The sequence below is a fragment of the Rattus norvegicus genome, chromosome 5 (assembly GCF_021556685.1).
Source record: "Rattus norvegicus strain SHRSP/BbbUtx chromosome 5, alternate assembly SHRSP_T2T, whole genome shotgun sequence".
Lineage (NCBI taxonomy): Eukaryota > Metazoa > Chordata > Mammalia > Rodentia > Muridae > Rattus > Rattus norvegicus.
The window spans coordinates 130,033,027-130,059,144 of record NC_141538.1 but is presented as its reverse complement, the minus strand read 5'-3'; the positions used below and the strand labels follow the sequence as shown (position 1 = coordinate 130,059,144).

At 49.5% G+C, this 26,118-nt stretch overlaps 1 protein-coding gene across 10 annotated transcripts in view; it reads right to left on the bottom strand.

Moving 5' to 3' along the window:
• Positions 1-24,506, bottom strand: part of Ttc39a (tetratricopeptide repeat domain 39A) — a 52,593-nt gene extending 28,087 nt beyond the window's left edge. For 2 of the 10 annotated variants that reach the window (XM_087548180.1, NM_001415826.1), the window contains exons 1-2: positions 10,630-10,733; positions 2,212-2,316 (exon numbers count right to left, since the gene is read on the bottom strand). Coding sequence is in view for 6 of the 10 variants with exons in the window: in NM_001415826.1 (NP_001402755.1) it covers positions 2,212-2,316; positions 10,630-10,667 (143 nt within the window). In the remaining 4 variants the exon portion in view is untranslated. Of the gene's footprint in view, positions 1-2,211; positions 2,317-2,572; positions 3,089-3,517; positions 3,574-10,629; positions 10,734-10,988; positions 11,437-23,825 lie in introns of those variants that run through there. The other 8 variants (XM_087548177.1, XM_087548181.1, XM_087548175.1 and 5 more) reach the window with 8 other exon arrangements.
• Positions 24,507-26,118: the final 1,612 nt, after the last annotated feature.

Below are 26,118 nucleotides of genomic sequence, written 5' to 3'. Positions count from 1 at the left end.
GAAAACGTGCTCTGGTAAAATGGAGGCAACATGAGAACAGAAAGCTGAGGCAGAAGGAGGTGGGGAGTGAGGGGAGAGCTGGATGAGGCCAGGAAGCTCCTTCAAGCAGGGTTCAGAGCTCACTTGTGTGTGTGAACATTCAGGGAGAACTTGCAATGGGTTTGTGTCGTCCTGTGGAGGGTTACAAATCACTAAGTGTAAAGGACAGCAAATGAGGAAACGAAGAAACAAGACCACTAACAGCCGGGAAACACCATCCACATCCTGTAACACACAACCCGTCTTGTCAAGCAGCAATAATCACTAAGGTGTGGAGAATGGAAATGAAGTGGTGTTTGCAGCTGACTGGAATTTCAGTGCTGAGGACAGACTGGGATGTTGGAGGCTCAGGGTCCAGTTACCTAGTATTAGGCTAGTTTGAGCCCCAGAGCAGCCATTCCTTGCCATGAATATGTTGGAACTAGTATCCTGTGACTAATAAAGCCTTTTGGAATCTACCAACTTAGCCAACTATTAGCCTCCACCAATCCAGAAGCTACGCCTGCCTTAGGAAAGCATCTGGAGACTACTGTGAGGCCTCCCTCATCTTGCTGTACCGGCCTTTCTGAGGTACCCACCAATGTAGTTTACTGACCTAAACCTGAGCTCCCTGGACTTGCTCATTGAAAACGGCTCCCTCGGCTCCCGTGTTCCCTTTAGGATGAGAGCTGTGGTTTGTTTGTTCGAGTTGACAAAGGTACACATGATACAATAATTAGCAGGTGGGTAAGAAGGCAAAAGCCAAATCCTTTTGGTTTTGGTTTGGTTTTTCAAGATCCCATGTAGTCCAGGCTGACCTCGAGTTCGTCATGTAGCAGAGGATGACTCTGAAACTCTGAACTGTCTATCTGTAACTCCCAAATACTGGGCTAAGGATGTGCACCATCATATCAGGGTAGGAAAGCTAAACTCCTCTTCTTAGGAACACTCTTTCTATGTCACCTTGGCTGTCCCAGAACTCTGTAAAAACCAGGATGGCTTTGAACTCCTGGAGATCCACCTGCCTCTGCCTCCCAAGTCCTGGAATTATGTGTGCCACCATAACCAGTGAAAGCAAGCTGCATTCTTATCTACCAAGAGACGAGATTTTTAAAGTGATAAAACAGCGAATTTGGGGTCAGCTGTACATAGGTCTGACAGCCCAAACTTAATCCCAAGATCCCACAAGCTGGCAGAAGAGGCCTGATTCCCTGGAGTTTTCCTCTAACACACACACACACACACACACACACACACATCTACATAGACCTACAATTATACACACACACCTATACATACACACCTACACACACATACACAAACATACACACCACATACACACATACGCACATACACACACATACCCACACACACCCCCATACACACATCTACACACACACACACACACTAAAATTTTTATTAAAAGTGAATTTTACAGTATCTGAGTTATACCTCAGTTTTAAAAACTGAAAAGAAGTAGGGAGGTTAGGAAAGAAAAGCTCCATGTGCATATTGTATAGAAATAGTATGTCAGACCCAGTGGTGCACAGTGGAAATCTTACCATTTGGGATGTGGAGGATCTTAAATCAGAGGCTGGGCTGTCTCAAAATTAAACAAACCAACAGCAAACATTTGAGGAATGCCTAACATTGCAGCCCTCACTACTACCCAAAGCTCAGCGAATGGTCCTGAAGGTTTTCAGAAGATACCCCCACCTCTGTCCCCAGAATTCAATGGGAATAGGAAATCTCCAGGTCCCTGTGACTGTGGAAACCACCTGGCTGTTTACAGGCTGTAAGAGGGGTGTCTGGGCTGATCAAAGTTTGGATGATCAAAAAGTGTACTGCTCTCACGGGGCTCCTCCAACCCACGGGGCTCCTCCAACCCACGGGGCTCCTCCAACCCACGGGGCTCCTCCAACCCACGGGGCTCCTCTAACCCATGGGCTCCTCTAACCCACGGGGCTCCTCTAACCCACGGGGCTCCTCTAACCCATGGGCTCCTCTAACCCACGGGGCTCCTCTAACCCACGGGGCTCCTCTAACCCACGGGGCTCCTCTAACCCATGGGGCTCCTCCAACCCACGGGGCTCCTCCAACCCACGGGGCTCCTCCAACCCACGAGGCTCCTCTAACCCACGTCTCTCCTGTGTCTCACTTGCATGTGTGCACTCCTCAGGGACTTAAGCTCACCTGGGTTTGAGGTAGCTGAGTGCTTCTGAGAACTGGTTGGTAAGGAAGAGGTCCAGGGCTGTCATGCACTGGTCCAGGGCCTCATGGAGGCTGCTCACCGGAGACCTGAGGGAAGAGACAGACCATGCACCTGACATTTTGGCCTCTCTGGCCAGGGCAGAGCCTCACTGGACTGGTCAACCTGACAACTGGGCCTCCTTGGGTCTGCCCATGCTATACTGAGACACAGGGATGATTTACAGCCACCTCTCAGGGATCCCAATGGTGGAAGGAAGGAGGGTGTCACCTGAGATCCAATGACAGGGTGGGGACAGGGCTAAGGATGGGCAGCAAGGAAGCCATTAAGAGTGAACTTTCTTACCCTTCACAATCGTAAAGGGAGTCCTTGTGACCCTTCTGACCCATTGGGATTTGCTGTCCCACTTAGGGACACTGCTCAACCACTTTGTTCCTCTCTGGGTATTTCTTCTCCAAGTTCTTGTTGACCTCAGGCCTATACTCTAGAACAGACACTGTCACAATGGGCCATGGTCTGGTATGAGCATTCCAGAACCTTCCAGACACAAGTCACCCTCTTGATGACATCTCCTGCATACCTGGCCCTCTTCTGGTTCTCAAGTTCCTCGGCAGCTCTTAGCATCCCTACCTATGTATTTGGACTATGGTCTGTCTCCTTTCACTAAAATACAAACAGGAATCTTGCTTCTGTCACTTCAGGGCACAAAGCAAGGTCCTAACCGATACATGAGTGAGTAAATGAATAAACGAAGCATAGGCTCGGACTTTCCTGGCTCTCAACTTTCCCTTTGGAAGATGCCTCTTCTCCAGGGGCCACATCGCATGAGGGTTGGCGTTGTTTTGTTTAGTCTTTTGAGACAGGGTATCCCTGGCTACCCTGGAACTCTTTATGTATATCAGGCTGGCCTGGAACTCACAGCAATCCACCTGCCTCAGTGGGTTTACAAGCATGCATCTGAAAGAAGGATCTTACAAAAGCTTGACCTTTGACATTCTGCTTAAGAAACTCCTGATCCTTAAACCACAGTGAGGACAAAGTTTTCCACTCAGCCAGCTCCTGCACAGACCCTGAGTCCGATCAGCAAACCTCCCCGGGCAAACTGAGAAGATTCAAAGCTCATCTCCTGCACATTCTCCCAGCTCTGCTCCCTCTCAGCCCTGCCGTTTTAATGAGTAGCCCATCTGAACCCAATTTCTCTAGCCAGAAGCCTGACAGCCATCTTTGACCCCGCCCTCTCACTGGGCTCCAACACCAAACACCATCAGTTCTGAAACACTCCTTGCCCACCTGCCTCCATGCCTCTGGGCCTCTGGGCCAAGCTGTTGCCATGGTAACCCAAGTCTGCCAGGAAACCCCCCCTTTGCTCTCTTTTGACCTCCCACCCAGTTTCTTAGCCAGCTTTAATACGGAATATCATGTCCCATAAGATGTCCTTCTCTTGTCTCTCTAAGGGTCTGCATTCATTTATGGGTGGTGATGGTTTGCATTTGTGTTTTAAATAATAAAGACCATTTCCAAGTTGATGGATACACCAAGGCAGATTTAAGCTGATGCATCCTGCGGTAACACCAGCCTTTGCAGTGGACGAAGCTGGGATAGGTTTGTCTGGTTTCTTTTTGTTTGTTTTTGTGTTTTGGTGTGTGTGTGTGTGTGTGTGTGTGTGTGTGTGTGTGTGTATGCACATGTGTGGAGATCAGTCGACAACTTGGAGTCAGTAGTCTTCCTTCTATCATGTGTCTCACGGGGATTGAACTCAGATCTCCAGGTTTGGCCGCAAACGCCTGCTGAGCCCTGTTGCCTAGCCTTGTTTGTCTTTTGAGCCAGGGACTTACTGTGTAGCTATTGTGGTTTGAAGGAGAAAGCTCCCCTACAGACTTCGGTGTGAACATTCAGCCAGTGCTGATTAGGGAGGAACCTTTAGAAGGTGGGTTTTCCTGAGGGAAGTGGGCCACTAGGGGCGCACCCTGAGGCTTTACAGTGCAGCTCTTCCTGCTCCTGCCACCACTTTCCGCAGATGCAGAACTGTAAGCCCAGAATAATTCCTTTCTTTCCTACATTGCATTTATCGGAGTTATTTTATTACAGTAACAGAAAAAGAGGCTAAGATGGGGCTGGGCGGTGTGGCTCATGGGTTTAGAGCACTTGTACTTGAAGAGAACCAGGGCTCATCTCCAACCATCCATTGCGCCCTTCCAGGGGTAAGCTGCCCCCTTCTGACCTCCACAGGCACCGGGCACACATACAGTGTACACACACAATGCCGGCGACACATTCGTATTGATAAAATAAATATCAAAGACGGGGAGACTAAGACAGCAAGCCAAGCTGGCTCAAATGCTCAACTCAGTCCTCTTGCCCCAGCCTTCCAAGTGCTGGGGTCACAGGCTGAGGACTTTCTTTAGGGATTCTGCACCTCCACCCCCACCCAGGCACACCCCCACATACGGTCCACAGCTCCCTGCTCCCCTTCAGGGCTCTCCCTGCACCAGTTCCTCCTTGGTTGGGACCTGCTGGTTGCTGTGTTTTCAGATTGATTGTGGTTTCCATTTCCAGGGAGCCCACTGGATTCTTCTTTCAGATTTGGTTGGTTATTTTAGACAGCATTTGGTTCCCTGCTTATTGTTTCAGATTCAGCTTCAACTTCTTCACACATCTTAGACACAACTAATTATGCATTATTTTAGCATTTTGGATCCTCAGAGAAAACAATTTTGCTACTTATTGATTCTCGTGCTGTCACTTCAGTGGCTTGCTTTGCTGTGTACTTTATACCTTTAGCATGGACTCACATTTGAGTATTCCCAAAGGGACCTTGGGATAAGGACTCATTCCTTCAGAGAGGACCATGTTGACTTTGACCAGGTTCCCTGGGCACCACCACCCTGATGCTGTAAAATTCGTCATTTTACTTCATGGATTCTAGGTCCTCAAAGGCAGTGTGCATTAAAAATAATAATGATTAAAAAAAAAAAGCCTGGGGGCTGAGGATTTAGCTCAGTGGTAGTGCGCTTACCTAGGAAGCGCAAGGCCCTGGGTTCGGTTCCCAGCTCCGAAAAAAAGAACCAAAAAAATAAATAAATAAAAATAAAAAAAAGCCCGAAGCTCTTGCAAGAAAATCAACTAGTATTTGTCATTTTTTAGGGAATTCTTTCCTACCACTCCCCTAATATTTACTGATACTGGACCCTCCAGGGCCTCCACTTAGGGCAGGAGAAAGGTTGTGTCCAGAGACTTCCCACAGTTCAAGCCCTAAACCCTGTTTCCCCTGCCTTGAGGGGCTGGAGCTTTCTGAGTCTGAAATACTAGGCTGACAGGCTTCCCGGTCAACACTCCAGCTCCCACAGCCGGGGAGGACCGACTGGTGTCAAAAAGTTCAGGAGGTCATCTCAGAGGGTGCTCCGTGTAACCCACTCAGCCTCCAGCTCTGCTGGAAACACTGGTCTGTAACTCACGTCTGTCTTCATAGCTAGATATCTTTTGAAAGCACAGACCTGAACCATGTTACTTCCAATCCATCGTGGTTCCTGGTGCCTCTGAGAGCAAAGACTCACTTCCTTTTCACGGTCATAAAAGTCCCAACCCAAAGCTGGCTGGCCCTCTTCTCAGGACGCCTGGCCTTTGTGTTTAGGTCCAGCCTAGCAACCAGTGTCCAACCCATTCATCTTTGTGGTCTGAATTAACCGGGAGGCAGGAGACATAGTGCCATGGGTATTCAATGACATTCTTAACTTGTACCCTCAAAATGTTTGTGACACGGGGTTCTACCCACTGCAGATGAGAAAACAGAGGCACAGAGTGAGGTGACTTGACCAAAACCACAGAGCTAAGTGTTGGGCTCTAACCTAAATTTCTGCCTATATAGCTGTCCGTTGGCTCAACCTCAAGGGATCAAGGGCTCACATCCATCAAGTGCAGAGGCAAAAGCCTGCCTCCCGTTTCTGCAGATGCTCTACCCATCTCACCCTATCCTGAGTGGAGGAGATAAAGACACACAGCCTGGTGGACTTGTTCCCCTGGGTCCCAGTGCCTTTTTGTGTAAATAGAAGTGAGTTACATCTACAGCAACCTCCCCTTACACTAGAGAGAGTCCTGAACTCTATTTCCCTCTGTCTTCCCTCCCACCACACCTACCAAACTCTCTTGGTCCATGTTCAGTCTGGGCTCTGGAACAGCGCGGCCCTAGACCGGAACCTGCCCTTGAGGTGCTCAGGGTTCTGAAGCCTCCAGAGCAGGCAGAACGATGACAGTCACAGTTAACAGGGCTGTGACTGTAAAACTCGTCAGGGCTGATGAGGCCTCAGCTCAGCCTGGACACTCAAGGAAGGTGTCTGGTCCACATGGAGCTGAACCGAACACAAGGGGGACAAAGAAGCCCAAAGAGAGACTCGAGTACAGAGAGAGAGGGCTGGTGGCGTGTGCCACAAGGCCATTCTGAGGCACTGCAGTCCGGACAGGCTGAAGACAGGCTCCAGAAAGCCTGCTGGATGGAGAGGTGAGGCAGGGGCTGGACAGGGAGCCCCGGAGGAAGACTGGGGACATTGGTTCTATAGGACTAATGGCATTGACAACCACTCCTCCCACCAAGAGATAGACCAAGCTTATCTAAATTAACCTGGTCACTATTTTGCTCAATTCTCCCAGCTGAACTCTTATCTACATTTGACAGATAAGGGAGTTAAAGCACTGCTGTGCGAGCCACTCCCTGGGGGCCTTCTACAAAAGCAAAGCACAAGACTTCCCCAGGATTTCCCCAGAACTATGAAGGTGGGCCTAAGTCCCCACAGGCTGTCCCCTTGCCACCCAGGCCTCTCCGTTCCAAGGTACCTTGTTCTGCCCAACTTATGTTTTTTGTGATGGTGACATCTGCTATCCATGAGGACATTAAAGGGATGGAGATGGGCAAGCAATGAGCTGGATGGAGCATGGCTAGTGACCTATATCAGGGTCCTAGGCACAGTAGAAAAGAACTGTCCTATTTAGACACATCCACACTCACATACACACACATGTGGGAGGCCACTGTGAGAAGCAAGCTAGGCAGCTGGAGCCACTCCCCTTCCCTCCCCATCTCCCTATGCCATGGGGTTAGGCTGTTACTCTGAAGTCTTATGAGCAGGGCTCGGGACAAGGTGACTGGGAGACCCTCAGACCCAGTTAACCTCTTACCCTAACCTCAAGCCGGGAGACCAAAGTCACTCAGGGAGCAGACTGGAGCCAGCCCTGATTTGAATCTCTGTTCTGCCCTTTGGGGATAGGGGGCTATAGCTCAAAGAACGCAGTGTGTATCTATAGGGAGTTGGAGCTTCTGAAGTGACCTTTCTAGGTTTCAAATATGTCCAAGAGGTTTCACTTGAGCCCCCTACTCCCGGGGCCCTTAACCAGACACGGAGAGACTTAACAGGACATGGCCTTTCAGAGTTCTGAAGGCAGACAGCCCTGGGTTGAGCTGCAACTCCACAGTTACTTGGTCACCGGCTAGAGGTGTTTTGGTTTTGTCCTTTGAGACTGGACTGGGTGTCGTATCTAAGGCTGGCACTCAGCAGTAACCAGGGGTGAGCCTGAATTTCTGATCCTCTCGTGTCACCTCCCACATGCTGGGGTTACAGGTTGTGTTCCTCCGTGCTCAGCTTTACTTGGTGTTGAGGGATCAAACCCAGGTCTCTGGGCATGCTAGACAAGCACCGTGCCAGCTGAGCTCCAACCCCAGCACAGAGAAAGTTCCATGACTTTGATAAGCCTCTATTTCCTCATCAGTACAATGGGTTTAATGGTACCTACAGCCTAGGTACCACTGTGAAGAAAAACCGAGGGGGACTACTCAGGAACTATCACTGGCCATTCTTTCCCAATGCTACACACTTCCACCACTCTCTCATCAAGCTGGACTAAAGCAGGAACGAACAAGCCAGGCACGGTGGCCCGATCCTAAGTCCCAGCACCCAGGAAGGCCAAGGTAGAAAGATCTTGAATCTGAGGACAAACAAGGTCAACATAGTGAGATCCTGTCAAAAAGAAAGAGAGGGAGGGGTGGGGGTAGGGGAGAAGAGAGGGAGGGAGGGCAAGGCTTGAGTGCACACCGTAACTACCAGGAGGACCACAGAGGCACACTCCTATGTACAAAAGACAGCCATACAGGAATACTCTGTTTGAATAGAAGGACACAGGAAACCACCCAATGTCTAACAAGAAGGAAGAGTAAATAAATGAAGTCTTTACACAGGGTGGTGAAGCAGGTGTCAGGGTGATGGGGACCAGCATGTGGGCCCAAGGAGGCAAAACCTCAGAAACCCAGCTTTTAGAAAAGTAAGCCACAGAATGGTGTTTTCTGCAGGTTCTGTTACAGAACACTTGAAAGTAGGAACACCCCCCCCCCAAGCTGGATTGTTTTTAGATTTTCCTATACCCATCAGGAGAACAAAAATGGAAAACTATAAACTCAAGACTCAGGCTGGCAATTATCTCTGGTGAGGGAAGGCGGCAGGTGGGGGTGGGGTTCCAGAGGGTTTCCGCTAACACTTCTCTCTTAAAAGGAGGATAGAGTATGTGGAACACAGGGTTAATATCTGGCAACACGGGGTGGCAAGATCACAGGACTCTGTTTTATTATTTACCCCAGAGGCTGGAGAGATGGCTTAGTGGTTAAGAATATGTGCTGCTCTCAGGGAGGGCCAGAGTCTGGTTCCCAGGACCCTCACTGATGGCTCACAACTGCCTATAATTCCAACCACAGGGGATCTGATGCCCTCTTCTGGATTCTTTCTATACAAAATATATTCTTCTGAAGCCTTAAAAACATTTCACATCTTTTAGCTGGGCATGGTGGCACATGCCTATAGTCCCAGCTGGTGGGAGGTAGAGATGGGACCATGAGGAATTCAAAGGTCATCCTTGGCTACACAGAGAGTGCAACAGTAGCCTGGGTTACAGGAGACCCTGTCTCAACCCACCCTGTCCCACTGCCAAGAAATCATTGTTATATGGTAGATAGAACTTAGAGTTCTAACCAAACAAGACCCGAGTGTTTGCTGAGACCAAGTGTCTACGGATGGGGGTGGGATTTGCTTCTACTTAGGTCTCCCCTGCTCAAATCCCACAAGGATGGCACTGACCAGAAGCAGGGACTGGACAAATGAACCTGTGTGACCACAGAGACCAGGCCCTCGCAGGCATACTGGAACCTAGGTATTCTGTTTGTGCTAGAAATTTGTGCTTACTGGCCTGGAGGCTGGAGCAGGGTTAGAGGAGCCCAGGGATTCAGACACAGATGTGCTATATGGGCAAGAGGGAAGAGTCCGGGCTTCCAGCCAGTAAGTCTGGATCTGTGGATGGAAGCCTTGTTCCTTGTCTGCCTTTTCTTCTGAAAACTTCTAGTACTGAAGGTGGTGCTCCGTCAGGGCTGTGAAGAAAACTACCCAGCCAAGCTCGAGAGCTGAGCTTTCAACCCTCAGCAGGAAGGGCACAGTTAGCCCAGCCTCTCTGTTTTCCAAAGGAGGAACCACAAGTCAGGGAGGTAAAAGCCTTGACCAAAGTTATACAACAGAAATTGATTAGGAGAAAACTTAACAGGTGACCTCCTCCAGGCCACACTGTCTCCCAGCACTGAACTTCCACTCTCTCAGACCCACACTATACTTATAGGCCCTGGGGAGGCTTCCAGGTGGCTGGTGGCTTCTCTCCTCCCTGCTCATCTGTCAAGCCTCAGGCCTTTGGCAAATATTGTTACTGGTCTGAGTCTCCAGGTAGGGCAGGCTCCCAGCTCACCTGAGCAGGATCTCAGCCCAGCAACCTCCCAGCAGCCTGGGATCCCAGCAACTGCCCCCAAGCACTGAAACACAGGCTGATTGTCTCCAGACAGCAACTGGCAGTGCCAGGGGACAATCTAGGGGGTCTGACTGTGACTTTGGAGGGGTGGGGGTGGGGATGGGGCTGGCCAAGACAGTCATGTTGATAGTGGCAACACCCACCTTAACAACCTAGGTTCCTACTACACCCAATCCCCACCCCCTACCCTGGCCCTCGCATACTTAGAGCCCTTCAAACACACAACATATCCCTAGTGGGGGGATGCCACCCGACAGAGCTGTGTTCAAATTTCACTTTCTGCTCTCAACCTCCTGGATAATCAAAGTCACTTAAGAGCTATGCCTCAGTTTCCTCATCTGCAAAGAAGGGTGATCGTAACAAGGCCCACCCCACGGGTGTATACTCCATGAGGAGGGAGAGAAAGTTGGGACCCAGAAGGCCTGTGACTGAGCCAGGGTCCCCAGGAGGCAGCAGGGCGCGGGCTGCAGGTTGCGCAGCAGCTGGAGCCGCACTGCGGTCCCAAGGCTCCTCCTGGGAGGTCCCCCGCAGCATTCGCCCCTCATGGCCCGCGCCCAGAGGCGGCCTCCGCCACTCACCCCGCGGGCAGGTCGCCCGGGCCGCTAGCCGTGGTCATCGCTGCGTGCGCCGGACGCCAGGCGCAGCCCAGGTGCTGCGGCCGGATCCCAGCGACGCGGCGGCCGGGGAGGGGCGCGCCAGGGGGGCGGGGAAGGCGACGGGGCCGGGCCGGTCTCGGGCTGCCCACCGGCGCAGTGGGGCCATGACCGCGCCCGCGCTGCGCAGCGCCCGCCCCTGGCGCTGGCCAGGTGAGACCCCGGCGCTCAAGGTCGGCGCAGCCCGGACTAGGAGCAGACAACTAACGGAGCTGCCGACACCTCCACCGACTCAGGCTGGAAAATTCTCCACCTTCCCTAGGCCACAGCTCCCCGCCCTGCACCTGAGCTCTCACGGTCCAGCCACACTGCCGAGCCATCTTAGCAGAGAAAGCGTAGTTTCTGTAGACAGATGTGGACATTCATTCTAACCACTTGTCCAACTGGGCCAGTGTTTTGCAGGAGACCAGAAGGTGGAAATCATGCGGGTTAGCACGCCCCGCTAGCAGGTCTTCTCAAACCATCCCTAAAATTGCCTTTTTCCAGATGCAAAAACTCAGAGCGGTTGAGTCCATGTGACCTGTGTAGAGCCACTCCAATAAGTGGCAAGCAGGAACTGCAACTTAGGAACTCCAAAGCTCACACCCAGTCCCTTCTCCCTCTGCCCTCCTCCTCTCTCACTCTCAGAGTGAGTGGTCCATCCCCAGAGGCCCACTTTGCACTTAGATCCGAGGCAGGTTCCGAAGAAGCCCTCATGATCTTTTAGCAGAGAGCCCTGGCCCATTAAGAGTTAACTGGCCACTACCTCTGGGCCCAGATGCTCCCGTGACTCATCATAACACGTGGCTGCCATTAGATTAGAGCTGTCCCTTTAGAAAGGCAAGGGACAGGAGGAGGGATTGGCCCTGAGCTCCAGGATGTCAGAAGAGGAAGCAAGAGAGAGCAGCCTGAAAATGCAGCCATGGTGGGAAGTACTTGGACCAGATCCCAGAAGAGCCAGGCAAGTTGAATTTAGGAATAGGGAAAAATGTCTGGGGGATTGCTGCTTACATCAAGATAGGCTGCCCGGAAAGGCTGTGAGTTGTTTGTTGTTCTTCTTTTAAAAAAAATTTGTGTGTGTGTGTGTATTAGAGTTTTGCCTGCAGCTACACCAGTGTGAAGGTGTCAGATCCCCTGGAGCTGGAGTTACAGACATTATGAGTTACCATGTGGGTGCTGGAATTGAACCCCTGTCCTCTGGAAGAGCAGCCAGTGCTCTTAACTGCTGAGCCATTTCCCAGAATGTGAGTTCTTATGTTGCCCTGTGTGGGCAGAGGCCAGGCACTGCTATGTGGAAACTGTTCCAGCCTTGGTAGCCTCACGTATGGTCTTAAAAAGATATTGATGGGAATTTGACCATAACAGCATGTACCAGCAACTATTAGGAATCTAGACGAGGATATGTACGTATGTGGGGTAAGGGTCTGTCTGGAGCAGATGGGAGCTGAGCCTTGAGATGTGTATTAATGAAGTCGGGAGCAAAAGGCACCGGAGTGGGTAAGGACACACTGATGAAGGCTGGAGTTTGTGATTCTGAAGAGACCAGTATAGAGCCGAGTTCTAGGTGATGAGGCTGAAGCCTGTCCATGCCCCGCACAGTCATGTCCCTAGGCATTTGCACATGCTGTTCCTTTTGCCTACAATACACACTCCTTCCTGGTCACATAATTCATCCATGCAACCAGGAATGGAACCAGGAGCTTGTCATCGAGAGGCCACTTTTCAAAAGATACTGCACACTGTTAAGTCAACATTTGGGAGGTAGAAGCAGAAGGCTCAGGACTTCTAATTACCTCAGCTATTTAAGGGCTTCCAGGCCAGGTTATATGAGACAGACATGGACAGACAGACAGATGGACAGACAGACAGTATGAAAGAGAGCACGGGGGATAGGTAGATACGACAGATTGCTAATGTAAGAAACTCAGGGTCTTCTTGCAGGTGGGTAAGTGGTCCTGAAGCGCTAAGCTCCATTAGTTTTGATTCTACTTAGCCAATTTTTATTAAGAACTTGCATCGTTTCAGATGTCACCTCTCCCAGGAGGTCCCTGGCTGGGTCCTGGCCTCTCATCTCTTACCTCCTATGAGTATCCCTAACTTCTGTGGGTAACACTGTATGTGATGAGGAAGGAGCAGAAAGAGAAGCCTTGGCTCTCTCTCACGGTAGGGTAAAGTCAGAGCATCGCTGTGTCTCTGCCTGCGGATGCCTGACAGTGGGCACTGGGTTCAAGGAGGTCCAAGCTCCCTCTGAGGGAATCAGCTTAGCAATGGCTGACTCTTGTCAAAGGCCTCTGACAAGCCACATGTGCTGGTAAGTGCACAAGGGTTATCCTGCCCAACTTTCATGTTTAGCTACTCTGCAACCTCGGTTTCTGTTGAGGGAAACGGAATAACCATACCTACTTCCCCGTGAGCAGCAAGAATGTGTGCACATAGAGACGCAGAGGGATGGCATGAGGCACAATAGTGTGCTGGTGCCTGGGGGTGGACTCTGCTCTTCTCTCCGCTTCACAGATGAAAACAGCTGAGCAAACAGCAGCAGAGTCAGAACCCTTCCCCCATCACTGCAGTGGTCCTCAAGCTGGACCCAGACACCCAGTGAGTCAGTGGGCTGTCCCCAAGGCCGTTCCTGGTCCTCAAGAGTTCTGGCCCAGTTTCAGCTCATCATCGCTTCTCCCTCCCAGTCCAGGTGACCCAGCTTGGGTCACATGCTCAGCACCGTGTTGAGCCAACACCGGAGGACTTCCTAAGTCTCAGCCCCTCCTCATCTGTCGGGACACCTGTTTCCTCACTTGTCATAACTGAGAGATGTCAGCCCTGATTTCCTTCTTCATTTCCTCCACAACCCGCAAGAACATACAACCAGGACCACTGGGCTTCTTCACTTGGGGACCACTCCACACTATTCACACTGTACTTCAGGACCACTCCACACTATTCACACTGTACTTCAGGACCACTCTACACTATTCACACTGTACTTCGGGACCATTCTACACACTATTCACACTGTACTTCGGGACCACTCTACACACTATTCACACTGTACTTCGGGACCACTCCACACTATTCACACTGTACTTCGGGACCACTCTACACACTATTCACACTGTACTTCGGGACCACTCTACACACTATTCACACTGTACTTCGGGACCACTCTACACACTATTCACACTACTTCAGGACCACTCTACACACTATTCACACTGTACTTCGGGACCACTCTACACACTGTTCACACTGTACTTCGGGACCACTCTACACACTATTCACACTGTACTTCAGGACCACTCTACACACTATTCACACTGTACTTCGGGACCACTCTACACACTACTCACACTGTACTTCAGGACCACTCTACACACTATTCACACTGTACTTCGGGACCACTCTACACACTATTCACACTGTACTTCGGGACCACTCTACACACTATTCACACTACTTCAGGACCACTCTACACACTATTCACACTGTACTTCAGGACCACTCCACACTATTCACACTGTACTTCGGGACCACTCTACACACTACTCACACTGTACTTCGGGACCACTCTACACACTATTCACACTACTTCAGGACCACTCTACACACTATTCACACTGTACTTCGGGACCACTCTACACACTATTCACACTGTACTTCGGGACCACTCTACACACTATTCACACTACTTCAGGACCACTCTACACACTATTCACACTGTACTTCAGGACCACTCCACACTATTCACACTGTACTTCGGGACCACTCTACACACTATTCACACTGTACTTCGGGACCACTCTACACACTATTCACACTGTACTTCGGGACCACTCTACACACTACTCACACTGTACTTCGGGACCACTCTACACACTATTCACACTGTACTTCAGGACCACTCTACACACTACTCACACTGTACTTCAGGACCACTCCACACTATTCACACTGTACTTCAGGACCACTCTACACTATTCACACTGTACTTCGGGACCACTCTACACACTATTCACACTGTACTTCGGGACCACTCTACACACTACTCACACTGTACTTCAGGACCACTCCACACTATTCACACTGTACTTCGGGACCACTCTACACACTATTCACACTGTACTTCAGGACCACTCTACACTATTCACACTGTACTTCGGGACCACTCTACACACTATTCACACTGTACTTCGGGACCACTCTACACACTACTCACACTGTACTTCGGGACCACTCTACACTATTCACACTGTACTTTGGGACCATTATACATTATTCATACTATACTTTAGGATCATAATACATGTCCGATGTACCACATGATTTCACTGCGTGACTAGGAGAACCTCTGTGCACTACTCTCATCTGTGCTTTCTCAGCTGGAGAGTCTCAGAAGATACTAGGTGAGCAAAACTTCCTCAGAAAGCCCTGGAAAGTCTGTAGTGGCACTACCTCCCATCCTACAGATGAGAAAACTGAGGTTTTGGTCTAGTCACAGCTGAAACCCAAGCCTTGATTCCTTATCCTACAGAATACTTCTTTTTAAATGTTTAAATAATATTGTGTGTGTGTGTGTGTGTGTGTGTGTATACATGTGGGCTCACACACTTGTGTGGAGGTCAGAGGACAACTACAGCTTCTTGACCTGTAAGCTGTCATTCCAATGTGGAGTTATATAACTGAATATGAGGGTTGCAACATTTTTGGCAACAATAAAAGGTTTCTGAATGCATAACAACCAAAAAAATTAATTCAAAATCAAATCTGTCTTGAATCTAAGATGTTTCTGGCAGTCCTTGTACCACATGATCACTGCATCTCTGGCTCTGAACACACACCTTGCTGTTATGCCATCCCATTCAGTGTTCCTGCACTGCACAAAAGCTTTTTGCTATTACAGAATATAATGAGTTAATCATGCAGAACATGGGTGTATACACAGGAGGAGACCAGAGGAGGATGCCTGGTACCCTTTACTTTCCACCTTACTGCTTTGACAGTCTCTCATTGAACCGGGCAGCTTTAGTGGGGCTGACTGGCTCCTCCCCAGCCTTCCACACTGGGGTTACAGGCACACCTGGCTTTTACACGAGTGCTAGGGATTCACAGTCAGGCCCTGAAGCCTGACTTACCCACGTGCCATCTACATAGATCCCCAAACAAAGGCTGTCAGTATTTTCCTACCATCACTCCCCAGTTTCAAGCTAATTCATATTTGGGTTAGATTTTGTTAGAATGTATGACTTCAAAAGCTGCTGCTTAATGCTGGTGTGTTGGGGGGGGGGCACTCATGCCTGTAACCCCAGGGCTTGGAAGGCTAAACAGGAGGAATGCCCCAGTTTGAGGCAGTTCTGACCTAAATGAGTTCTAGGCCAGAATAGGCTAGACCTTTTCAAAAAACAAACAAACAAACAACAAATCCAGTCATTGATGGTGCATGCCTTTAATCCCAGCTTTTGGGAGGCAGAGGCAGGTGGATCTCTGTGAGCTTGAGCCCAGTCTGGTCTACAGAGTGAGTTCCATTAGTCCCAAGAGAGCCAGGGCTCTTACGCAGAGAAACTCTGTCTCAAAAAACAACGTTAAATGGTTAGAGATTTGGCTCAGTGGTAGAGCACTTGCCTAGCAAGCGCAAGCCCCTGGGTTCGGTCCCCAGCTCCAAAAAAAAAAAAAAAAAAAAAAAAGGAAAAAAAAAACAAAAAAAACAAAAAACCAACAACGTTAAATGACAGGCTGGAGAGACAGCTCAGTGGTTAAGAGGACTGCTCGCCCAAAGGACTTGGATTCAGACCCAGCTCCCACAGGACAGCTTACAATTCTGTAAGTTCAGTCTTGGAGGATCTGATAACCAGGCACACATGCAGCACACATGTCTGCATTCACACAAAACATTCATACACATAAAATAAACAAGTAGAACAATGGGAAACAAAATAAGCAAGCACATTCACCTTACTGGTGTGCAAATTTACTTTCATTCTTAATACATGGTAAAATTATGTGTCAAAGAACTGTTTCAAAATAAAATTCCTTATGATTTATTACGAGTCGATGTTTGATTTGTATATACCTATTTTATAGGCCTATATAACTGAGGTCACTGTGTGCACATGCTGCTGCAAGTGGAGCCCCAGTATAGAGAATGGGAGAAGAAAGGAAAGGGGGTATTTGAAATTCGGGCCATAGGAATGGAGTGCACAAGTGTATGACAAATGATACTTAAAAAAACAAAAAAAAAAACAAAAAAAAAAAAACAAAAAAACAACTAGAGCCAGCCATGCCTCCATCCCAGTAAACCTCTCTTCTATCCATAAGCCTAGAACAGTAGCCCAACACATAGGGGCAGTGGGACAGGGCCAGCTGCCTCCCCAGGCCCTGCCCTGGCATGAAGTACCCCTCCTCACTCTTTCGGGCGCTGTCACTGCAGATCTGGCCCCTGGCTCCTACCATGTTTTCCTAGCATGACTAAACTGGTAACTATAAAGCAAGCTCTATTTCTCTTTAAACATTTTAAATCTATCTGCAGAGAAGAGGCAAGTATGAGCTGTGTACCCCGTGAGGGCAGAGGACAACTTACAGAACTTGGTTTTCTCCATCCACCATGCGAGTCCTGTAGGAGACTGAACTCCGCTTATAGGCTTGGGCTTCTTGATGATTTAGAAGTGAACGGGCCCATCAGCATAGGCCCTTAAAGAGGGAATGACAGTCATAGCTGTTTTGTTTTGTGGAATTCTCAAGGTCGTCCTGGCTAGCCTTGGACTTCATACACTGACCAGGCTCACCATGAACTTTCAGTGATTGTCTTGCCTCCGCTTCCCAAATGCTAAGATTACAGGCATGAGTCACAACTCTTCAACTCTGCCCAGCAGTGACCTCCTGCGGAGATGCCTGTTCCTCCTCAGGATGGGGCTACTCCCTCCAGTGTACTCTGTCCCCACAAACTTCGAAACCTTGGAAACATTACTTCCCGTTTTAGCCTTTGTTTCCCTCATCCTCCAACAGAGGGCAGAGCAGGGGGCTCTAGAGTCTTCTGATATTTTAAGTTTGAGGATTGGGACCCCTCTGCTCCAGTCTGGTCTTCAGGTGCTGCAAAGGGTGGACCAGAGGAAGGAGCAATGGGGCAGGCAGAGAGGCCAAGGACAGTTCTGACTGACACCAAGGATCCAAGCTCTGGAGAGGGGGTATCCCTGTTGGAAGCTAAGGCCTCGGCTATAGAGCAAGGGTGACCTGGGTAGATGCCTCAGCCTGCCACATCCCAGCTAGCTTGCAGCTGCATAGGGAGTAGCTGCGAGAGCAGACTGCTTCCCTGCTCTGACACCCCAGGATGGAGTTGTTTCAGGGGTGCAATGAGACAACAGGGAAGCTCTCAGGACAGAACCTCACCGTTATTTCTTTAGCTTCGGTTTCCTCACCAATAGAGCGACCAGGAGGATTTTGTGAACACTAGGTAGGAAAGTGAGCCCAGACAGGCCTTGTCACCAAGGGAGGCTGTTCAGAGAAGGTGCACCCAGGGACCATGGCCAGCACCTCAGGGCCTCCCTGCTTAATGTTCTGTAGAGAACAGATGGCCCACGGCATGCACTCACTTGGTGGGTCTCCTTGTGTGGCAAAGGCGGGAAGAGGCAGCATCTGGAGGTGGGGGCCTGGTTCGGAAGGGGTGGAGGATTGGGAATTCAGGCTGCAATGTAAATGAGGAAGGAAGACGTGATCTGCAGGGCTGACAGTGTTCTTCCACTGGTCTGCTTTGTGCCCAGGAATAGCTTTTAAACTCTTAAAAATGGGCCTCTTAGGGCTGAGAGCTGGCAACGTGCTTGCCATGCAAACACAGGGCTGAATTTGATTTCCAGAACCAACATTACCACTGCCATCATCACCACCACCACCACCACCACCATCATCATCATCTTATGTGCATGAGTTTTGCCTGGCTGTCTCTGAATCATTGCATGCCTGTGCCTACAGGAACCAGAAGAAGGTGTTCGATCCCCTTGAACTGGAGTTACAGATGGTTGTAAGCTGCCATGTGGGTGCTGGGAATCTAACTTGGCTCTCTGGATGAGCAGCCAGTGTGTAACAGCAGAGCCATCTCCCTAGCTCCCCAGAACCCACTTTAAAAAAAAAGCCACTAAACCAACGGATCACTATGATGCAAGGTAGAAGGGAAAAACCAAGTTCAGAAATTTGTCCTCTGACTTCACCACTCACATACTAAATGTAGTAGTAGTAATAATATTAATGTCATTATATTTATATATATTATTATTGTTGTTGTTGTTGTTGTTACTATTAAAGCCAGGCCTGGTGGCATGTACTGGGAGGCAGTGACTAGAAGATTCCTTAGACTTGCTGGCCAGCCAGCCTATTCTGCTTACAGAGCCCCAGTGACAGATCCTGCCTCAAAAGACAGGTGGGTTCCTCCTGAGGACCAGCACCTGAAGCTGATTTCTGACCTCCACCACAGGTGCATGCACACCCAAACACATGTGCACATACCTGTGCATGCATATACACACATGTACACACACACAGTCTCCACTGTTTCCTGCCTGTGGATACCACGTGACCAGCAGTTTGAAGCTTCTGTTGCCTAGATTTCTCTGCCATGACTGTTACTTTGATTTCTCTGCTATGGTGGGCTGTACACTTAACTCCTGAGCCAGAGTAAACCTTCCCCCTTGAGTTACTTTGTCAGAGAATGCTATCACAGAAACAGAGAAAGAAAATGTTTTTACAAAAGACAGAGCCTCATGTCTGCCACCAGGGAGGGCAGAGTGCAGGCAGGGATCATTCCAAGATGGAGAGAGGTTTTCACCACACATGGACTCTGCCTGTCTGGGCTTCCCAACTTCCAGAATTGTGAGAAATAACATTCTGTCCTTGGGAAACCGACAGACACAGGTGATGAAGCAAGAGCCCCGAGGGAGGGCCACTCCTGGAAAGGTAATCCTGCAAATGCAGTCACTCCCTGTGGCTGTGCTCAGCGCTTTACACAGAGAAACTCCCCAACCCTCACGGTTCTCAGCGGGACTCCTAACAGCACTCCCATTTTAAAAGTCTCCCATTTTTAAGTATTTCTTTTAGATTTTTGAGATTATAATTTTTATCAATTCCCCCTTTCTTTCTTTTCTCCAAACCCTCCTATAAATCCCTCCTTGATCTTTTTCAAATCCATCCATACATATTCATATAAATTCCTAAATTCCTAAGTACAACCTGTTTAGTCCATATAATAGACCATTAGACCCTGACTTGAAAGCAAAAATAAACTCAAAGTAACCAACCAACCAATCCACCTACCACCCACCCACCTAACCCACCCACCCACCACCCACCCATCAACCAATCCACCTACCACCCAACCAACCCACCCACCCACCAACCACCCACCCATCAACTAATCCACCCACCAACCAATCCACCTACCACCCAACCAACCAATCTACCCACCAGCCAACCTACCCACCAACCAACCAATCCACTTACCAACCAATCCACTTACCAACCAACCAAACCACCCACCCACCCACCAACCAATCCACTTACCAACCAACCAACCCACCCACAAACCAACACACCCACAAACCAACCCACCCACAAACCAACCAATCCACTTACCAACCAACCAACCAACCAACCAACCCACCCACCAACCAACCCACCCACCAACCAACCCACAAACCAACCAACCAACCCACCAACCCACCAACCCACCAACCCACCCACCAAGCCACCCACCAAACAACCAATGAACCTGCCCACTGACCCACCCACCAGACAACCTCCTACCTATCCAAACAGTCTTTCTTCCAAAGGCACCCTTCCTATCTCAAAGTCAGGAGTTCCAGAAGCCTGTGTGGCCTCTGGGTGCTTTTTCTCTCTGCTTTCTGGTGCCATATAAAGGTTTGGCAACCAGGGAGCTGCAAGGAGAATCAGGAGACAGTGGGGCTGGCCATGGAAAGTGAGCTGACAGACTTTCCAAGGAAGCAAGGCAACTCTTACCACAGACTTGAGGATCCTTCAGGAAACAGAATGGTGACAGATCTCAAGCTGCAACCCCAATAGCCTATTTCTCCCGGATGTTAAAAAGTGCCCTAGCTGCCTCATGTTTCTGTCTTCCTACACTCACAAGGCAGGACAAAGCTTACTTGGAAGATTTTTCATGACCCATCACTGGGGATTGAGGTGCTAATGAAGAATCTCTCCTTTCAGACTCTTATTCCTAGCAATGTGGGAGGTCAGAATCCTGGAATTTAAATAGCTGACAGTATAAAAACTTGGGGCTTTAAATCACAAGCCTAGGAATCACCAGTGCTTCACCTTGAAGGATCCGGAAATCGTGAGTAAAATCTAAGCCTCAAGTCCCCTGCAACGCTGTCCAGGACCCTGGCAACCTTAGACTTCAAGTGCTCCTCTGACTCGGGCTCACACCAAGAGCAGGACTTCTCTAGCACAAACCATGCCTGGGGCTGTGGTTTGGCTGAGCTAAGAAATCAATTTGAGGCCAGGTAGGTGGTGATGCTCACATTAAGGGATAACAGGTTCCAGGACAGTCCCATTCATTTCCCCAATAGTTCTGAAATTATCTAGTTCTCCTGAAGGAAATTCCACCTCTGACCCCTGAAACTTTCCAAATCTCTTCTACTCAAAGAACAGATCTAGGATGGAAGATTTCCTCACTTTTCCACTAAGACAGACATGCACTTGAATTTAGCACTAGTCATGGCCTGATGCTGTCTACAAGCCACAGCTGACCTTTGAAGGCATGGATGTGCAGGCCACTCATGTGGAGGCATGTTCTTGACCAGAGCCTCACTCTTGGTGATTCTCTGGCCTGTTTTACCAAGTCTCCTTTCTGCTTAGCTTCTCTCTCCCAGTTCCCCCTTTCTCCTAATCTCTACCCCAGCATCCCTCTCCTAGGTCTTCAACCCATCCTCCCTTCTGGTTACCCTGCCTCTGGTCTCTCCACACAATGACACTAGAAATACACATGCAGACTACTTGGGAGGCTTCCTGTTGCCCACAGGACAGAGAGCAACTGAATTCTCATTGACAGGTCCTAGATGAGGAGAGGCCTGGACCACAGCCGGCTTCGTTATGTCAGTCAGGGAGTTCTATCTTCCTCAGAAATTACTCCTTGTAACATCATCAGAACCAAAATATATTGAGCCCCAATTTTTACTGGGCCCTGGGGACCCCACCCTCTTGTGTGAAGGAGTGGACGGCCATCACCTATAGTTGAGAAGATCTGTCTAGAGAATCATTTCTTGTTAAGGTAGCACGGTCACCTTTAAAAAAAGTGAAAATCCTGCCTAGAGTCTTTGGGTACTTACCAATAATTCTCATTTCTCTGGCCAGCCTTTCTCTGAGCTCCTTAGATCTTTAATTCCTGGCCCCCTTCTGCTCCCTCAGACATACCTTTGGCTTTGGCACGAACTGTTCTCACTCTGGAAGGCTCTGAGCATGCTCCACTTTTACTGTGCGTCCCATTGTCTTACTGTAAAGTTTGCCCGGCACCTATTTCTGATGCCCCTTTGTCTCTGTTTGTCTGTGCTGCTGGTCTATGCTAGAATATGGTCTCCAAGAGCAGAGGCCTCTGTGTCTAAATTCCAACTGTGGCCACAAAGCCTCATACAGTGCTTAACACAAGGCAAGTGATCCACAGAGTGTCCTGAAGTGCTGATTGAGAACCAAAAAAGGAGAAGCAAATGTGCTAGTGCCCTGGATCTGAAAACTCAGGCTGCCTAGAGGGCTCAGCAGGTAACCTCAGCTGCAGTCAAGCTGATGACCCAAGCTCTACCCTTGGGACCATATGGTAGAAGGAGAGGACTGACCCCTGAAGGTTGTCCACATGTGTACTGTGGAATATGCTTGCCCACCTCCTCAATAAAGAGAGAGAGAGAGAGAGAGAGAGAGAGAGAGAGAGAGAGAGAGAGAGAGAGAGAGAGAGAGAAGCGCAACACACTATGTGTTGGTGGCTCACATCTTTAATCCCAGCTCTCAGGAAGCAGAGGCAAGTGGGCTTTGACTTTGGGGCCAGCCTGGTCTTCAGAGAGCAATCCAGGACAGCCAGGGCTACCTAGAGAAGCCATCCAAAGTGGGAGGGGTGTGAAGGGGATTTTTAAATAGGAGAGCTCTACTGAGTGTCAAGGAGTGAGGAGACTGTCTCCCAGGCAGATCTGATCAACTCAGCCCAGCTGTAAGAATACTACAATGCAGATGCCAGTAACTCAGCTTCCAGGGGGTAAGCAGCCACAGGCTGTTCTGGGTTTGTTTGCTTGTTTGTTTGTAGACAGGGTCTAATGCTTTATGTGTCCCAGGCCAGTTTCCATCTTAAGCTCACTAGATACTGAACCTTGAACCCTGATCTTCCTATACACTTGCTTTAGTGAGAAAACTGGGCAAGCTAGGGGCTTCTGCTAGACAAAGGTTAAAGTCAGCAGGACTAGGGAAGGGATGAGGAGGGAGGCGTCAGAGATGACTCCCAGGTTTCAGGCTTGGGCAACTGGGTGGATGACTATACCACTCACTGAGATGGGGACACAGGATGAGGAACAGGTTTGGGGGTGAAGATATATTATCAGGGTTGTGGCTTGTCAAGTTAGGGGTGCTCGGGACAGCATTGCCCTCTTCCAGGGACAGCAGTATGGGCAACAGCTATGTCAGTATGAAAGCCTTGTGAGGCAGTCAGGACTGTTCCTTCAGATAGCAAACACACCTAAAGCCACCAACTCAAACACATATGGGGGAAGTTGGGGAGTGACACCCAGAAGAGAGCACATCCCTATGGAGTTGTGCAGGGGGGAACTTTGGTGCATATCTCCACTCCTCCCTCTGTTCAGCTCCCCTACTCCACCCCCCAACCCCCCACAAGGCTGAGAACCAGGATCCCCTTCTCTGCGCTGCCATCCCCAAAGGCCAGACCAGTGACCTAGCAACTTGGCTTAGGTGGAATGGGGCTGCACTCCTTTATCCGCAGACCTCACTGGCTCCGGGAGAGTGCAGGAGACCAGGGAGCACATTTGGATGCAGGAAGCTCTGAGTAGCCCGAGGGTGGCAGTTAGCCCCAAGCTCGCTGCCTCGCTGTCCTTGGTACTCTTAGATCCCCCCTCAGCCCCACCCCAAGCCCTAACCGCACGGCCGCGATCCTGTACCTGCGGTCTCTTTTCCTGGATGCTGCCCTCTTCCAGGTGGTCAGGAAGGCCATGGGCACAGGCTGGCTGGAAGGAGGGCGCTGATGGCCCCTCGTGGTGACAGCTGCAGCTGGCGGCAGAGACTCTCAGGGACTCTCCGGAGGCAGCACCTGATCAGACATGCAGGGCGGGCCCAGCTCCTCCCAACCTTGGCGGCCCTCCTCCCTTGCAGACGTCCCAGTAGCAGGCCAGGCCTGGGGGGACCAGAGCACCTCCATTCCATCCAGAACCTAACTGGTCGAGACCCATCTTTGGACACAGAGGGGGTCAGGTTTGTCCTGAATCACACAGACGAAGCACCACTTCATAAACTTCTGATTTGAGTTTTGGTGGGGGATGGGACAGGAGCTAATATGCCAGTCTCTCAGAATAATGTGAGTCATGTGTGTTTCCAGCATTTTATATTACCGCTAACAAGAAGGATGGGCTCTAGACCTCACCAGAGCAGTCCAGCAGGCACCTGTGGGCGCTTATACAAGCTAGCAGCTTGAGAGAACTTGGATCCAGGACCTCCTGGAAGCTTTCTTCAAGAATGTGGAGGCTGAGAGCTTCCATTTCCTTTTGGGCTGGGTTTGCATCCTGTGTGCTTGTGTAATACAAGTCTCCTGTCTAACACACTGTGGCTGATTCTTACAAATCAAATGTTTTCAATATGCTAACCTCTTAGTCACATGCTTTACATAACATCTTATCTTCAACTTACTAAATACCACATATCTCCATTCTTGCAGTTGACAGAACTGAAGTTCAGAGGTTAATTTTTGGAGACCACACGGAAGAGCTGTCTTTCTGGCCACAGTTCCACTCTGCCTGTGGTCTCTGGCCCTGGTTGTGCCAAGCGGCCTCATTTACATCTGGGTAGTCACTCGGCTCAGCAGAGGTGACATTTCCCCCTTTCTCTGAGCACACACCCCAGTGCCTGAGAATGTGCCTATCTAGCCACAAAACTAGTGTGTCCAGACCTTGAAATTCCAGCTTGTGTGTACCCACAGGCTTTAGAAACCCCGGGTTCAGCTTGGCAGTGTTGGTTACTGAAGGAAGCCAGGGCTCCCTGGACTTGGGCAAGAAACCTCAGAATAAGAAGCCTAGTCTCCTACAGGGAGTCCAGGCTATTGACAAAGGATTCAAGTTCCACCCTGCCTCTGGGATAACTGCCAACACCACCTCCTCCAGGAAGCCTCCTAGGTTCTCCTCCCTTGAAGTCTCTCCCTGTCCAGAGGTCACAATTTTTGTTTATTCTCCTGGAGTATTTAAACTACATTTTTTTTAACTAAAAGAGGTTTTTTTTTTTTTTAACATTCGACTTGTGTGCATGCATTTGCATTTGGACTTTTGAGTCAGCTCTCTTTCAATCCCTGTGGGTTCTGGTGACAGAATTCAGGTGCTTTTACCCACTGAGCCACCTCGTTAACCCAACACTACATATTTTTAACAGTAGTCCACAGATCCATTCTCATTCTTCATATTCTGTCTTCCCTCTCTCCCTTCCCTCCTTGTGTATGTGTGTGTGTGTATGTGTGTATGTATAAATGTATGTATGTGTGTGTGTGTGTGTGTGTATGTATGTATGTATGTATGTATGTATGTATGAATGATCTTTTACTTGAGGCCTGGTCTCACTCTGTAACTTAGGCTGCTCTTGAACAATCTTCCAGCCCAGCCTCCCAAGTACTGGGATTACATACAAGAGCCACCACGCCCAGCTCCAGTCTTCAGATTTCTATCTGAGAGTACAGAGAATCAGCTGGTGTCTGTCTTTCCTGAACTGGAACCACTGCTACGCACAGTTGAGTGAAGGAGGGAACCAGTACCCAGTAAGTTGTTATTGGTAGCACCACGACAGGGAGGGTTTACACACCAACTCCAATGTGCAAAAGGACAGAAGAGCTCCAGGCCTGCCTGGGTGACAGTCACTGCCCTCTCTTCCACACCCCACTCCAGCTCAGAAGTTTAGAAATTGAGTCAGGAGCTTGGGTGTTTGCCATTTTTCAGTGTCTACTTAGAACTATATTTGGCATTATCTTAAACTCTTTACAAGTACTAAATCAATCCTCCAACCCTATAGGCCGTGTTCTTTTAGAACTCAGGTGTTTTCCCCCAAAGATTTATTTTTATGTGTAAGGTTGTTTTACCTGCAGGAACTAAGTGTACCATATTTGTGCATGCAAGTCCTTAGGATGTACAGGCTCCCAAGCTTGTCTGATTTGCATCTTGTAATAACCCTGAGGTAGAATATAGTTTTATCCCCAGCTAA